This window comes from Euwallacea similis, chromosome 24 (assembly GCF_039881205.1).
Source record: "Euwallacea similis isolate ESF13 chromosome 24, ESF131.1, whole genome shotgun sequence".
Taxonomy (NCBI): Eukaryota; Metazoa; Arthropoda; class Insecta; order Coleoptera; family Curculionidae; genus Euwallacea; species Euwallacea similis.
In genome coordinates, this window is record NC_089632.1 from 3,030,984 (window position 1) to 3,044,047 (window position 13,064).

The 13,064-nt window shown below is 41.5% G+C and overlaps 2 protein-coding genes across 5 annotated transcripts in view; both read left to right on the forward strand.

The window, feature by feature from the left end:
• Eip75B (Ecdysone-induced protein 75B) overlaps nt 1–12,197 on the forward strand; it is a 77,634-nt gene extending 65,437 nt beyond the window's left edge. For 3 of the 4 annotated variants that reach the window (XM_066402111.1, XM_066402113.1, XM_066402114.1), the window contains exons 3-5: nt 4,284–4,428; nt 8,804–9,045; nt 9,487–12,197. In XM_066402111.1, the coding sequence (XP_066258208.1) occupies nt 4,284–4,428; nt 8,804–9,045; nt 9,487–11,190 (2,091 nt within the window). In that variant the 3' untranslated portion in view covers nt 11,191–12,197. Of the gene's footprint in view, nt 1–4,283; nt 4,429–7,341; nt 7,717–8,803; nt 9,046–9,486 lie in introns of those variants that run through there. The other variant, XM_066402115.1, reaches the window with a different exon arrangement.
• The window catches only part of Ifrd1 (Interferon-related developmental regulator 1), a 176,433-nt gene that overhangs the window by 83,789 nt on the left and 79,580 nt on the right, over nt 1–13,064 (forward strand). The gene's annotated exons all lie outside the window — the stretch shown is intronic.

Sequence of the window (13,064 nt, forward strand, 5' to 3'; positions counted from 1 at the left end):
GATAAATTATTAAGGCCTGTTTTCTAAATCACTAAAATAGGCCCTAATTTTTTTCTCCCGCTTTATGCGAATTACATACAGTAACCGGGATATTCAAATGATGTCTTCTTTTATTCTACAAAGCGGTGAGCGGTGGAATCTTTGTATATTTTCTACATATCTTCCTTTTGCGCATGCCAAGATGGACAAAAATTATCCAAGTAAAATTTAAGGGCCTTGTGAATTGTCATAAAAAAAGAATTGATTATATGCATATTTCTAACGTGAAACTGTTATGGCTACATAACTGCATTAAAATAACATGTGTCAGTATCAAATCCTTTTATTGGTATTTGACATTGACATGCGTGCGGTAAAAATTTCTATGGCAGTGTGCGTGTAAAGATTTTCCCGCCTGCTAATATTTAATTGAGCTTACGAATTCACAGAGAGACAATAGAGCTAACGCACATGTGTTGGGAGAAAAAAATTATATACCTAACAAGTCCGAAACTCACACTTTGGTCAACTGCAATCAGTGTGTGGTAAAGTGTCACTTTCCGTCCTTGTTAAGTAAATAACTAATTCGTTTTAATTCGGCCCCAACAGAAAAAAATGACATAATGTGTATAAGCATAGTATAAGATTTATAAGGCCATTGACACACTCATTCATTGCCAACTCGTCGTTCGACTCTCGTTTTGTAAACTGGGATTAGCGCACCAATGTGATGTCTTATGAAACTCGTACCAAAATGTTTTTTCCGTCATTGACCAACGGCATCAACGAACGTTGTTCGTCACCCACTTGTGCTAGTGCTGTTTCGAAACAAAATCAAAACGTTGCTATTTTATGTCCGCTTAATTATCCAAATCGTTAATTCTAGCGGCTTTACGAAACAAATGACTGATGCTGTCGCAGTGCATTGACATTTCTTACATGCAGCCGTTACAACGAACGTGCTGCTGACGTCCAATGACGCGACAATCCAATGACGTTTACCTGAGGTGTGTACGCCCAGAGCATCACTAAACAATAATTGACAATCGACCATTTTCTAGAACGCCCGATCTGTGTCAAGACGAAACAAAAGAAGGTGCCGGCAGTGTACTGAACTCTTATCAGCATAGCGTTATCTCTGTTGCACTCAGTAGGGTGGCAACCGTGATGTTACGCTGGTCAGTGCACTCTCTGGTGCACCGTTGTGAATGCAAGGCACCCACGATTAAGGTCATTCTCGTGCAGTGACCCGTTGCGATCGGGCGAATTTTCTTTCTGAAATCTTCACTTTTATGTTACTTTACTGCCCGTTGGTAATAATAATTGTTTTTTTTGGCGTTTTATTTTTTAGTTCGGTTTAGGGCTTTTAAAGATCACAACCTGCGATAGGTAGATAACCTGAACTGGCCCACATTTCGTTCCACCAGTATGTGGGTTGATTCATCTTGCACGGCAAGACTCAGGCTAGATGCCAGCTATTCCATGTTTTCTAAATTCAACAATGGTGACTATAAGAAGTGAGTCATGTTTGGTACTATCACGCTCTTCGATCGAGATTATACAAACATGTTGAGGAGGACGAAGGCGTGTATGGGCAACATTCGAGGTGTCAAGATCTCAAGAATGTCAAGAGATTCCTATCGAAAGCGGACAAAGTCATGGCAAAGATGTAAAATGTACTAGTTATGAAATGTTGTATGCAGTTTGGAAAAAATGATATATATATATGACGATATAGTAGTTTTAGCGTAATACCTATGAAGTGTACGAAATTATGTAATATTTGTATATATATATACACTCAAAAAAATGACATATATATATATATATATATATACATAGTAGTTTACATAAGTATAAAGAGGTCTTCGTACTCGGTTCACCTACAGTTAAAAATAAACTAGCACTCCGGCACACACATACAAACACACAGTATAACCAAAAGTACGTTGACACCGGCTCTATAGGCGCGGAGTTCAGTAGTCGTTCCGAAGAAATCGTTCGTTGCCGATGACGTAACGCCATCGCGGAGTGACAGTTGGCTTGTGACGTCATGAGGCCGGTGAACCGTCACCCGAGAAACCCATATTCGGCTGCGGCCTCAAGTTCTTTGACCGGTCAATTTCGAATTCGCTCGGGTTCAACGGCCGCCGCCGTCATTTTAAATCATATTGTTATTGTATTAGTCGATGTTAATTCGCAAAAATGGTCTGGAACTGGGGCGAGCTTAATTTCGAGATAACGCCTGGTGTAACCCCGTTTGCGTTCATTGGCCCGGTTTTCTGATAGTGTATTATTGTTTTGACCTCGTTATTTACCGAAATCCGATAAACAAATTATGTGGTGCTCCGATTGGGCAAGATAGTGTATATACGCACACTGTACTCTTTGCCAACATTGGTATATAATCGGTCGGTTTAAATTTGTGTTGCACAACGGCCGTGCCAAAGCCTGTATGGTAATCTGGCGATGACGGCATCTTATCTGTTTAAACGGACGTATCCTTTAATGCAAAGTAAACGTCTAGATTTCTCCAAATCTTCAATCGAGAAGTGCGGAAACTGATACTTTATCACGCTGGGGTCTAGGGCAACCAGCCCAAAATTTGTCAAATGTCAAAACAAGCAATTTATCGAGCTTCTATCAGCTCTGTCCTAATTTAACCGACCTCGCAAATATCTATTTCGTAAATATTGTAAATGCATGAATAATATAATTCAAATAACTGAGATTTCCATGTTAAGCATTAAAAATGGCCACCCACTATACACGTACATTATGAATTTCAACAAAGATACAGATCTACATAATTAATTATTTAGTTTTAATTATATATATTTTTTGAATTTTTGCCTATTGCTTTGATGCTGTTTGACCTGAAGAATAACCACCTTCATTGGTTAAATGAAGTAAAACGCACGGAATAATCGATCACAATCTAGTATTTTGATTAAAAGAAAAAATTTGTGATCTATATTTTTTTTTTTCTTATTTCACTATTTTAGTTTTGGGCATTATACCTCACACCTTTTTATCGTGAAGAGTTCATTAAACCATAGGGCGGAAAATACTTTTTTCCCGAGGTGCAGGGAGTTAAGAGTGCCATTTTTTAAAAATATTTTGCACCTCGTTCCTCACGTTTTGAGATATCGAATGAAATAAGATTTTAATTTTTTGCCGAATAAATAATAATTAATTAAAAATAACAGCACCGAATCGTAGTAAATAATGGTAAAAAATACTTAAATGTCATGTACCACCTCATACTCTCGCAAAGAGGTTGAAGATAATTGCAAATGGAAAAAAGGGCCAAAAAAACGAACAAAGTGCCAAACAAAGAACTTAAATTATTCGAGGAAAACGGCTAGCGGCGCATAATAAAAAAGTTGAATTGAATAGGAACTTTTTTATTACCGGAAATCTCAGCAAGGGAACGTTTGGGGACTCACATTTTTATGACAGTTTTTTAAGGGAGGATTTTCAGAAATCACCCTGAAATATGCACACAGCTTCTGGAATACCCTGTACACGTACATGTGTAGGTATGGTAGCGGCGACCGGTCGCATTACCCACTCAACGCAATATTGTTTGCAATTTAATGTAAACAGCGCTTTACTTACATTTTTATTTGATTGCAATAATTATGATTTTACCGAGCCAGTTACGCTGCCGAGGTCGTTGACCGCGTTACCGATTTATCTCGAATTTTCGCGCGCACGCTCTTTCTCTTGGGCCTTTTCGGTCTACGTCGATGTCCGGTAATTACCAGAAAGTAATATATGGAATGACAATATTCGCGAATGGGCGTAATAATAATCGTTTATGGTCGAAAAAAAATTGGGCTGCTGAAGCAACAATGGAACCAAGGCAGTGCTGAAGTGACGAAACCAGCGCCGTCTTTGTCGGACGGCCGCGTTCGCCATGAGAAAGACAGAGAACGGGTACTCTCACTTTCACGCAGTGAACTGGCCTCGCGAGCTTACTTTGGTGGGTGAACAACCGGGAACTGGGTCATCTGGTTAACAGCCCGCTTAACTCCATGGCCTGGCGTCAGTGCTACGTTGAGCTCGTAAACGAACAGACGTGTACAAACCCTCTCGTATGAACAATATGTTCATTCTTCATTAGTTAAATTATACTCATCATAGTAAAATAGTGAGCGACAATGATGGCAGTGTTACCCGCGTGTAACGAGTCCTTAGTGAGGAAAAACAATGATAACATTAGTAGTGCCGCTGCTGACGATAGCAGCTCGGGGTGCGAGTCTTCTTCGGACGAATGCTCAAACAAAGATTGTCCACAGGGCTTCTTCAGAAGGAGTATTCAGCAGAAGATCCAGTACCGGCCCTGCACCAAGAACCAGCAATGCTCCATTCTCAGGATAAACAGGAACAGGTGCCAATACTGCAGACTGAAGAAATGCATCGCCGTTGGGATGAGCAGAGATGGTAAGTCCTGTTCAATTTTATCATTCCTTCGCCATAAGCATGTCACTGTTGAAAAATGCATTTGTTTTGATCGTAAAACAGTTACCGTTACCCAGAGAAATATAACAAAACAACAAGAGTTTGGAATGGGCGAAGAATTAGGTCGCCCGGTCCGCGGAGGGTCGATGACCGCGCCACCGAACGAGCTCGTTCGGTGCGCGGCGAGAAAGTCCGAAAGGTGAACGAACCTTCTTGCACAACGATCTGCATTGCAAGTCGGTTGAGGTCGTCAACTTCTGTGCGTGAATTCTACACGATAACCTGAGATCGTTGTGCCACTTATCGCACTTTCGTATGTCACCATCGTCGCCGCGAAGATTATTGGGCGCGTTCAGCCAATTACGCAACTGGCTAGTTGCTGCAATTTTGCTAATCGCACTACATACCTACTTGCAAATTCGCGTTTTCTATTACTTTGCGATTTTGTTTTTCGTTTTCTATCGCACGGAATATTTTATTTTGGAATCGGGTGATTGTGACAAATTATCGGGTTGTGTTTGCAGCTCCTGCCTTTGTAATCGGGTTCATTGTCATACAAATTTTCATATTTTCTCGGTCTGCTTCGCTTTAGCGCATGCATGGAAAATATGGAAGGCAACTGAAAATGTCGAATGTCTAAAATTTAATTTCCAAACGTATTTGTTAGTAAAATGGGAAATTGTGTCGTTTCAGGTTAGGGTAGCCATCTTTAGGCTTCTTCCGTTTTAATACATAATACAAACGTCGCTTTTTTTATTCCATGCATTTTGAGTGCTGCAGTTATGGTAAAGTTGTGGGAACATGTTTAGTTGGCAAAAATTCCGCAATACCTCAATAAACACAACAGTAAATATACAGGTAATTTCTTGAATAAAATTTAAAAAATTTTAGCAATTTTTATTTTAATTTTCGACCGTCATTTGTTGTTCCCTTGTCCAATTTTTGAAATGATGATTTTGATGGTTAAAACAGTTGTGGCTGTTTGTTGCAGCGTGAACTTTTTGAGAAAAACTTAGATTTTTTTAAATGAATTAAATTTTATTGTTCATACATATAATGGCCCGATCGACAAGTTTGAGCGTTGAGGGTTCTAAGGCCTAAGGGTTACAAGTCCTCTTATAAGTAGTGCATATGCGATTTTCTCCATTATTACTAAAACTGAGCTTAAACTATGTTTCGAATCACTGTTCGCCAAATAAATGAGAACTTGTAGCGGCGATTTTTGCCCTTCGGTTAAATCGAATCAATCGACAAAATCGTAACACCCTTACCCTGACTCATCCCCGACAGACCACCACTACAATTTTTGATGCGCTCGTTACTGGACGCGTATAGTTTTTCCGCCTTAAAAATGCCGAAACAAAGCATCTAAAAACTCAAAACGCGGCTACAGAAATTACTACGACTCTTGGGCACCCCAAGTAAGTACCATCGCCTTGTAATTTTCCCTTTTCCGTTGTGTTTTAAGATTCTCACGTTTAAGTATGTAATAATTCACGAGATGTTAGGACGGTATGTGAAATATATGCTTTGGTCACGCCACAATCTTCGCAGTTTATAGAGAAGCTGTTTCCATGGCAACCATAAGGAAAACAATAGTGCAAGTGACAACAACATTCCGAGCGAATTCTTCATTAGCTGTAGTAAATAATGAGCAGCTACGTTCGTGTTATTATTAACCTGATATTCAACTGTTTTAGAAAAATGTCACAGTCAGTCAACAGATTCACAATGGCGCCTTTTAAACCCTTTTAATATTAAATTTCCAGTGTTTCTAAAAAATAACAGTATTAACCTTTAAAAACCTTACGAGAGCGTCATCACTGCAAAGGGAGGCGGTTTAGATTAAAAGTTATAAATCGACGTGTTACGGCATTTTTGTTGAAAATGTTGCCATCAACCCATGGTAATTCAGAAATATTTGCTGCTCACTGTAGAGTAAATATGTGTATTTAGGTAGCATTGTACTACTGCATTGCCTTATTTCATGGTCTTTTACTTTCTCCTTTAGAACGACACTTCTATATGATAATCTAATAATTATTATTTTCTGCCAACTATTACTCAACGTCCTGACATTTGTCGTAAAGAGCAATAACAAAAAAGTGTTCCTAATTTGGAGAAAGTTAAGTTTCGTTTCATTGTGACTGAGAACGAAAGTTTTGCGTGGTCTACTTCTTGGAGAGGTTCATTGCCTTACCGGTGAGAAAGTTCCGTCCGTTTCGTAATCAATCCAATTTTATTGCAGCAATGCAATGGTGAAATTTTCCAACTTGTTTATTCTCAAGCGAAGTCGATGAACTTCTGCCATTCACCCACTTTCGTAAAATTTCACCTTTCATTTCGGTTAATCCATCAATATATCTCCCTCTTGACAGTTGTTTTTACAGATTCTGCTATTTAGCAGATGAAGTGGCAACAGCGCGGCACCTGATGCGAATGCTCTACAAATGTGGCGACTCCAACCGCTCAACACTCGAACTAACTGACTTAGATTTGGATTCAATTGTTTGATCTGAGAGGTGAACGACCTTGAATGTTTTGGCGTGTGGCCATATCCTCATGTTACAATAGTTATTACATATTTTGAGTTCGTTCTCAAATTCTTTCCCCTTTTTCAATAATCTATACACGTGATATATCTGCCTCGATTAAGAATGGTCTATTCGTAATCGACAAAAGTAATAGGTTTACCTAACAAACATTTCCAATCAATTTTGCTGGTTCCATCTGCGATATAGAGCTCACATTTAGATTGGGTAATGACGTCGCTTAGAAAAATTTTCGGAATCAGGCAAGGTCGCAGCTATCTTCTTAACGTCGCAACAGTGTTGCCTCAACACGGTGGAACACCTGATTGCGAGCTGATGTATCAGCGGACGATCTCTAAAAAGTTGCGACGTTTGCGGCACGGCGGCACCGCCGCACAGTAGAATCGCCGCGTGGAAAACAAAGGAGTGGCGTTCGTAGGCGGCCACGATGACGACCTTGACGCTGTTCGGCGCGCGTATCGGTCGCGGGCGTCAGCGCAACACCGCGCTTCAAGTTCAAGGGTTATGGGGAGGGGGGAATGACGACGGCGAGGCCGTTGGGGGGAGCGATGTGCTGCTTTCGCGCCAGTCGCTCAACACCGTTTGTCGGGAATGCCAGGCCGCGCGGTATTTCGCTACGTGAGCAGCAGCCCGGTCACCCGCGAAAAGTGCAAAATGACCGAGGAGTTGCCAATCCTCAAAGGAATACTTAATGGGGTCGTCAATTATCATAACGCACGTAGGTTTTCTTGATAATTTTGTTTAGTGTACACAGGGACTTTGCGGCCAAGATCTAAACTATTAACGCGCTTTTAACTTTAACTGCAAACTAACTTCCATGGAGACGTTGAAATGGAGCTTCGGTATTGTCAGACTCGTTACTTCTGCGGAAACTAGCTCTGATGTCAAAGTCAACAGCGCATTAATCGTTTGTCCTTTACGTCCCAAAACCATGCCATGTCATGTTTTTTTCTTTAATTACGTTGAGAAGTGGCAGGACCCCGCATCCAGGAAATAGAGAAAAAGCGAACACGTCAAAATAATTCCTAAATTATTAATAAATAATGATAAATAAATAAATATTAATTTTAAAAAATAAAATTTTAGAAGGTATGGCAAATCTATTGAATGATCTCACTATTAATACCAGTCAAACTGTCCATTTTGTCTGTGGTGAAACAGGCAGTAGTGACAGTAAGTTTAATCCATTTTCTCAGTATTTGCAAAGCGATAAGCCATTCAAATTTAACTTTGGCATTTATTGCTTATTTCCCTCACATGTGCAAGAAGGACATAGGTGGAGAAACAATTAAAGACTACGTAGCCTTCCGCAAATAAGGATCAATAGAATACATGTAATTATTCCTCATAAAGCACCTAAATTAACTATTTGAGTAAGAAACATATGAATGTGCACTTAGAATTTTTTTTAATCATTGGGGAATTATCAGAACGTAAAAATCTGACTAATTTAGATAAGACAAAAAACCCGTCGTGGATTTATCCATCGTCTTAACCGAATTTGAGTGATTCTATTCCATTGAGGATCCTTTTCAGCATTTCTAATTGCATTTACATAGATTCGGGAATCAAAATAACATCACTCAAAGAACCCTCACGATTCGCCTTTGTTGACCCGCATAGCACTTTCATCATCGCCTTCGTGAAAGTCCACAAAATTTCTCTCCTTCGTGTTTCGCACTTTCTCTTTTTTAAGCATTTCCATGCATTAGAATCATCTGCCTCATATCGTCCAACTGTTTTTACGCAATTCAAAGCATGTTGTTAGATAATTGTTGTGCTAATTGTATGCAATTTCTTTGCAGCGGTCAGGTTTGGTCGCGTGCCCAAGAGAGAGAAGGCCCGCATTTTGGCAGCCATGCAACAGAGCACCAATTCGCGCACTTTGGAGAAGGCCGTGGCCGCAGAACTCGAAGACGAACAACGTCTTCTAGCCACGGTGGTCAGAGCCCACGTGGACACGTGTGATTTCACGAGGGATAAGGTGGAACCTATGTTACAACGTGCTCGAGAGCAACCGTCCTACACTGCTTGCCCTCCATCTTTGGTAAGTCTTCATATTTACATAAAAAGTAAAAAAAAAAGCTGGTAGGACGATTTCCGGTGAAACTTACACGAGGAATTAGGGCGGCATAAATACTAGTACCCACCACCAGGACAAAGCAGAAGGAAAATACGCTTTAGTCAGTCAGACCAGTCGACCTTGTCTGTACAGGGGGACAGGCGGAAATATTCAAGGCTTGTTGGTACTTATTTGCCGTCTTCCTCGCACTCGCAACGGTCAGACTCTGGGGTACAAGGTTAACGCGAACTTGAACGTCTCCGGATGACCTCCTCGCTCCTTGAAATTAATTCAGATTTAATTCGTCCTAATGCAGTATTTAATACATTATGTCTCCAAATTGAATAATTTTTCGAGCAAATCGAAATACTTTTTTATATTCATTCATAAAGAAACATCACATTAATGTTCGTTTCCTTGTTTCAGGCTTGTCCTCTAAATCCAAACCCACAACCAGAGCTGACTGATCAACAAGAACTATTACAGGATTTTTCCAAGAGATTTTCGCCGGCTATTCGTGGAGTTGTGGAGTTCGCAAAACGTATCCCGGGCTTCATCCTCCTCTCCCAGGATGATCAAGTTACTCTCCTAAAGGCCGGCGTGTTCGAAGTGTTACTTGTGCGCCTCGCTTGCATGTTCGACTCTCAGACCGCTAGCATGATCTGTTTGAACGGGCAAGTGCTGAAACGAGACTCTATTCACAACAGTTCCAATGCCCGTTTTCTTATGGACAGTATGTTCGATTTCGCCGATCGCATGAATTCGCTGCGTTTGTCGGATGCGGAGATTGGTCTCTTTTCCTCGATCGTAGTAATCGCAGGTGATCGCCCCGGTCTAAGAAATATGGATTTGATCGAAAAGATGCACAACAAGTTGAAGCACTGTTTACAAGCCGTTGTTAACCAAAACCACCCGGGGCAGCATCACATTCTAGACGAACTGATGAAGAAAGTTCCAGATCTCAGGACTTTAAATACCCTGCATTCGGAGAAGTTATTAGCATTCAAAATGACCGAACAGCAACAGATGATGCAACAACAGCATCATTTGTGGAACTCTCCTACTGAAGAAGAATGCAATAACAGCAAAAGCCCAGTTGGGTCTTCATGGTCGTCCTCATCGGATGTTACGATGGACGAGGCCAAGTCTCCATTAGGCTCGGTTTCAAGCACGGAGTCGATGTGTTCTTCAGAATTGATCTCAAATGAGTACCATCAGCACGTGAGCGTGAATGCTGCAAGCGCTCCTCTTCTGGCTGCCACATTGGCCGGTGGTTTATGCCCTCACAGGCACAGAGCAAATTCCGGTTCAATATCATCGGGAGACGACGAGTTGGCGGCCACATCGCATTTGATCCATAATGGGCTGACAATTACTCCAGTGTCCAGACCTCCGCCTACTCACAGGTTTAGGAAATTAGACTCTCCCAGCGATTCTGGCATTGAATCGGGCACCGAAAAAGTCGACAAGCCGATGTCAGTTTGTTCTAGCCCGAGGTCTTCAATGGACGACCACCATATCGTCGAAGACATGCCAGTGTTGAAGCGCGTGTTGCAAGCTCCTCCGCTCTATGACACAAATTCCCTAATGGATGAGGCCTATAAACCGCACAAGAAGTTCCGGGCGTTAAGGAACAAAGATTCCGCAGAGGCAGAACCCGCAATCGTGGCTTCACCTCAGCCGTCACAACTACAGATACAGTTGTCCGCTCCTCCCCAATCTTCATTGTCGAGCTCGCACTCCATGCTAGCCAAGAGTCTTATGGAGGGGCCCAGGATGACCGCTGAGCAAATGAAAAACACAGAGGTTATTCACAGTTACATAATGCGAGGAGAAACAGCCCCTCCGGCGTCCCCGCTTATGAGCGCCTCCCCCACGGCATGTCCATACAAGACAAGTGGCCTGTTACAGCCTGCTTGGGCCACCAGCGTAATTACCAGCGCCCGATCGGCTGCCGCCAGTCCCATGCACTTGCAGTCGCCGCATTCCACCTCTCCGGCCCCATCCAGGTCTCCGCATACTCCCAGACTGATGGAGTTGCAGGTGGATGTGGCGGATTCGCAACAGCCTTTGAATCTGTCGAAGAAGTCGCCCTCTCCGAGACCGAAGGTGGTAACGTTGGAAGTGTAGACGGTTAGGCGTATGAGCTACAACAGTACAAAGTGGAGTGCTCGTGTGTGCGGGGGAGAGACTCTTTGAGCCTCACCGTTCTGGTGCCACTTTAATCTAATTGAAACCAAAAATCCATTTTTGACCTGTATATTCATCTCTTATTTCGTTGTGTCTATATCTCTGTCTGTGCGTCGATGTGTGACCGTGTTCGTAGATTAGTCGGCTCATGTAAAAATACTTCCTCCGCCATGGCGGCGGGCCGTCGCCCATTCTGTAAATAGCGGACCAAGACGCTCGCCCGCCCTTTCCCTAGTTAAGGTTTCTCATCCAAACAATCACTAATTTAAAACACTATAATTAGATAAATTATCATGATGTAAAATGTAAATTACGATTAATTTCGGCATCGGCACCCAATCAATCCTATTTACATTATAGAATTTATTATTTTGTTAATATATTATATATGTGATAAATTTGTTTCGTAGGTTATACATATTTATGAGTAAGTTTGTGTTAAATAATTGCGTATCTCAGTTGTAAAAAGCTTCATCGATCGTTCACCATCATTGAATTGTATCGCCACCACCTTCTTTTTCATTTAGATTAGGTGCGAGTCGATTAGGAGACATGAGACTGAGAGGGGATGCCCCCCTTTACGTACTAGGCCCTAAAATGGCGGACAACTCACCGTTCGGGGCGCCCCTCATTGTTAGTTTCCTGCTCGCAAATTTAGGACGTGCAAAGTTCTGTCCTCAACTATATTATATAATCTACATACTATACTTGCATTGCAGAGTAGAGCAAACAAACTGCGTACTATTATTTAAAAAATAGTACCTATCTATATGATAATTCATAAGTGGATATTTGTTTATAGTAGCACTTCGGGATGCGCCACGGGTGATTCTCAGTTGCCCGTTCAGTATAGAAGACGTTTCTTTATCAGTGTAATTAAACTTTTGTAAATTTGACGCTTGTTGAGGCGGACAGAATAAAACATGTCTTTTGGTGATATAAAAAAATGTGTTTTGCTCCCTTCCCCATCCATTTCTCGATTAAAGATCACACGAACACAGGAAGAAAGAGAAACGTTACACATTCAACGCACCGCGCGTCGCTGCGTACGCTCTGAATTACACTTCTAGTGATTTATGTATCTTTGTGATTTGATCGTGTCGCAATCCTTGTCTCTCAAAAATTTATTTGCCCATGAATTTTCCTCATGGTCAGGCCTCCACAGAGCCACCGCAAAGTAATATCTATTTCTCTTTCCTGGCAACTGCACGGCAATGTGTAAAAAGCTAACTGCGTTCCAGAATTGACTAGATTGATCTCCCTTTTGGGTCAAATCAGTTAACTAATCTCGACACTCGATCTTGGGCCAGTTTGTCCTTGGACTTTGAAGCCAGAAACTTACGATCAACGCCAGGGAATTTTTAATATGTACACGTGTTAACCTCTGAATTTCCTATTCTATATTTATTGCACTTCACCTTGACTCGTAATCGTAATATTACACCGCTGCAATTTTAAGAAGCAGAGGTGCTGAAATTGGGCATTTTGCCTGGCTCCATAGTAGCTGCGCACGAAAATCAAAAGTGATTTAGAATCCCTTTAAGTTTAAATAGGGTTCGCGGTGTTAAAGTATCAATCAGCTGAATACGAAATTCTGCATCGTATTCGCAAAGAAAATCGCTACACACTTCGGCAATTTCGCCCGATTTCTTTTTAAATGCAGTTGGGAGCACCTCAGTTATTACAGGGCGGCTTGCGAAGCCTGAAATAATCACATAATTGCAAAATAAGTGATTTAATATGGGGGGCCCCCCCTTCCCGCAAAAATTATGTTTAGAAGGATCGGGTTAGAGGTCAGTTCATCATAATTTTTC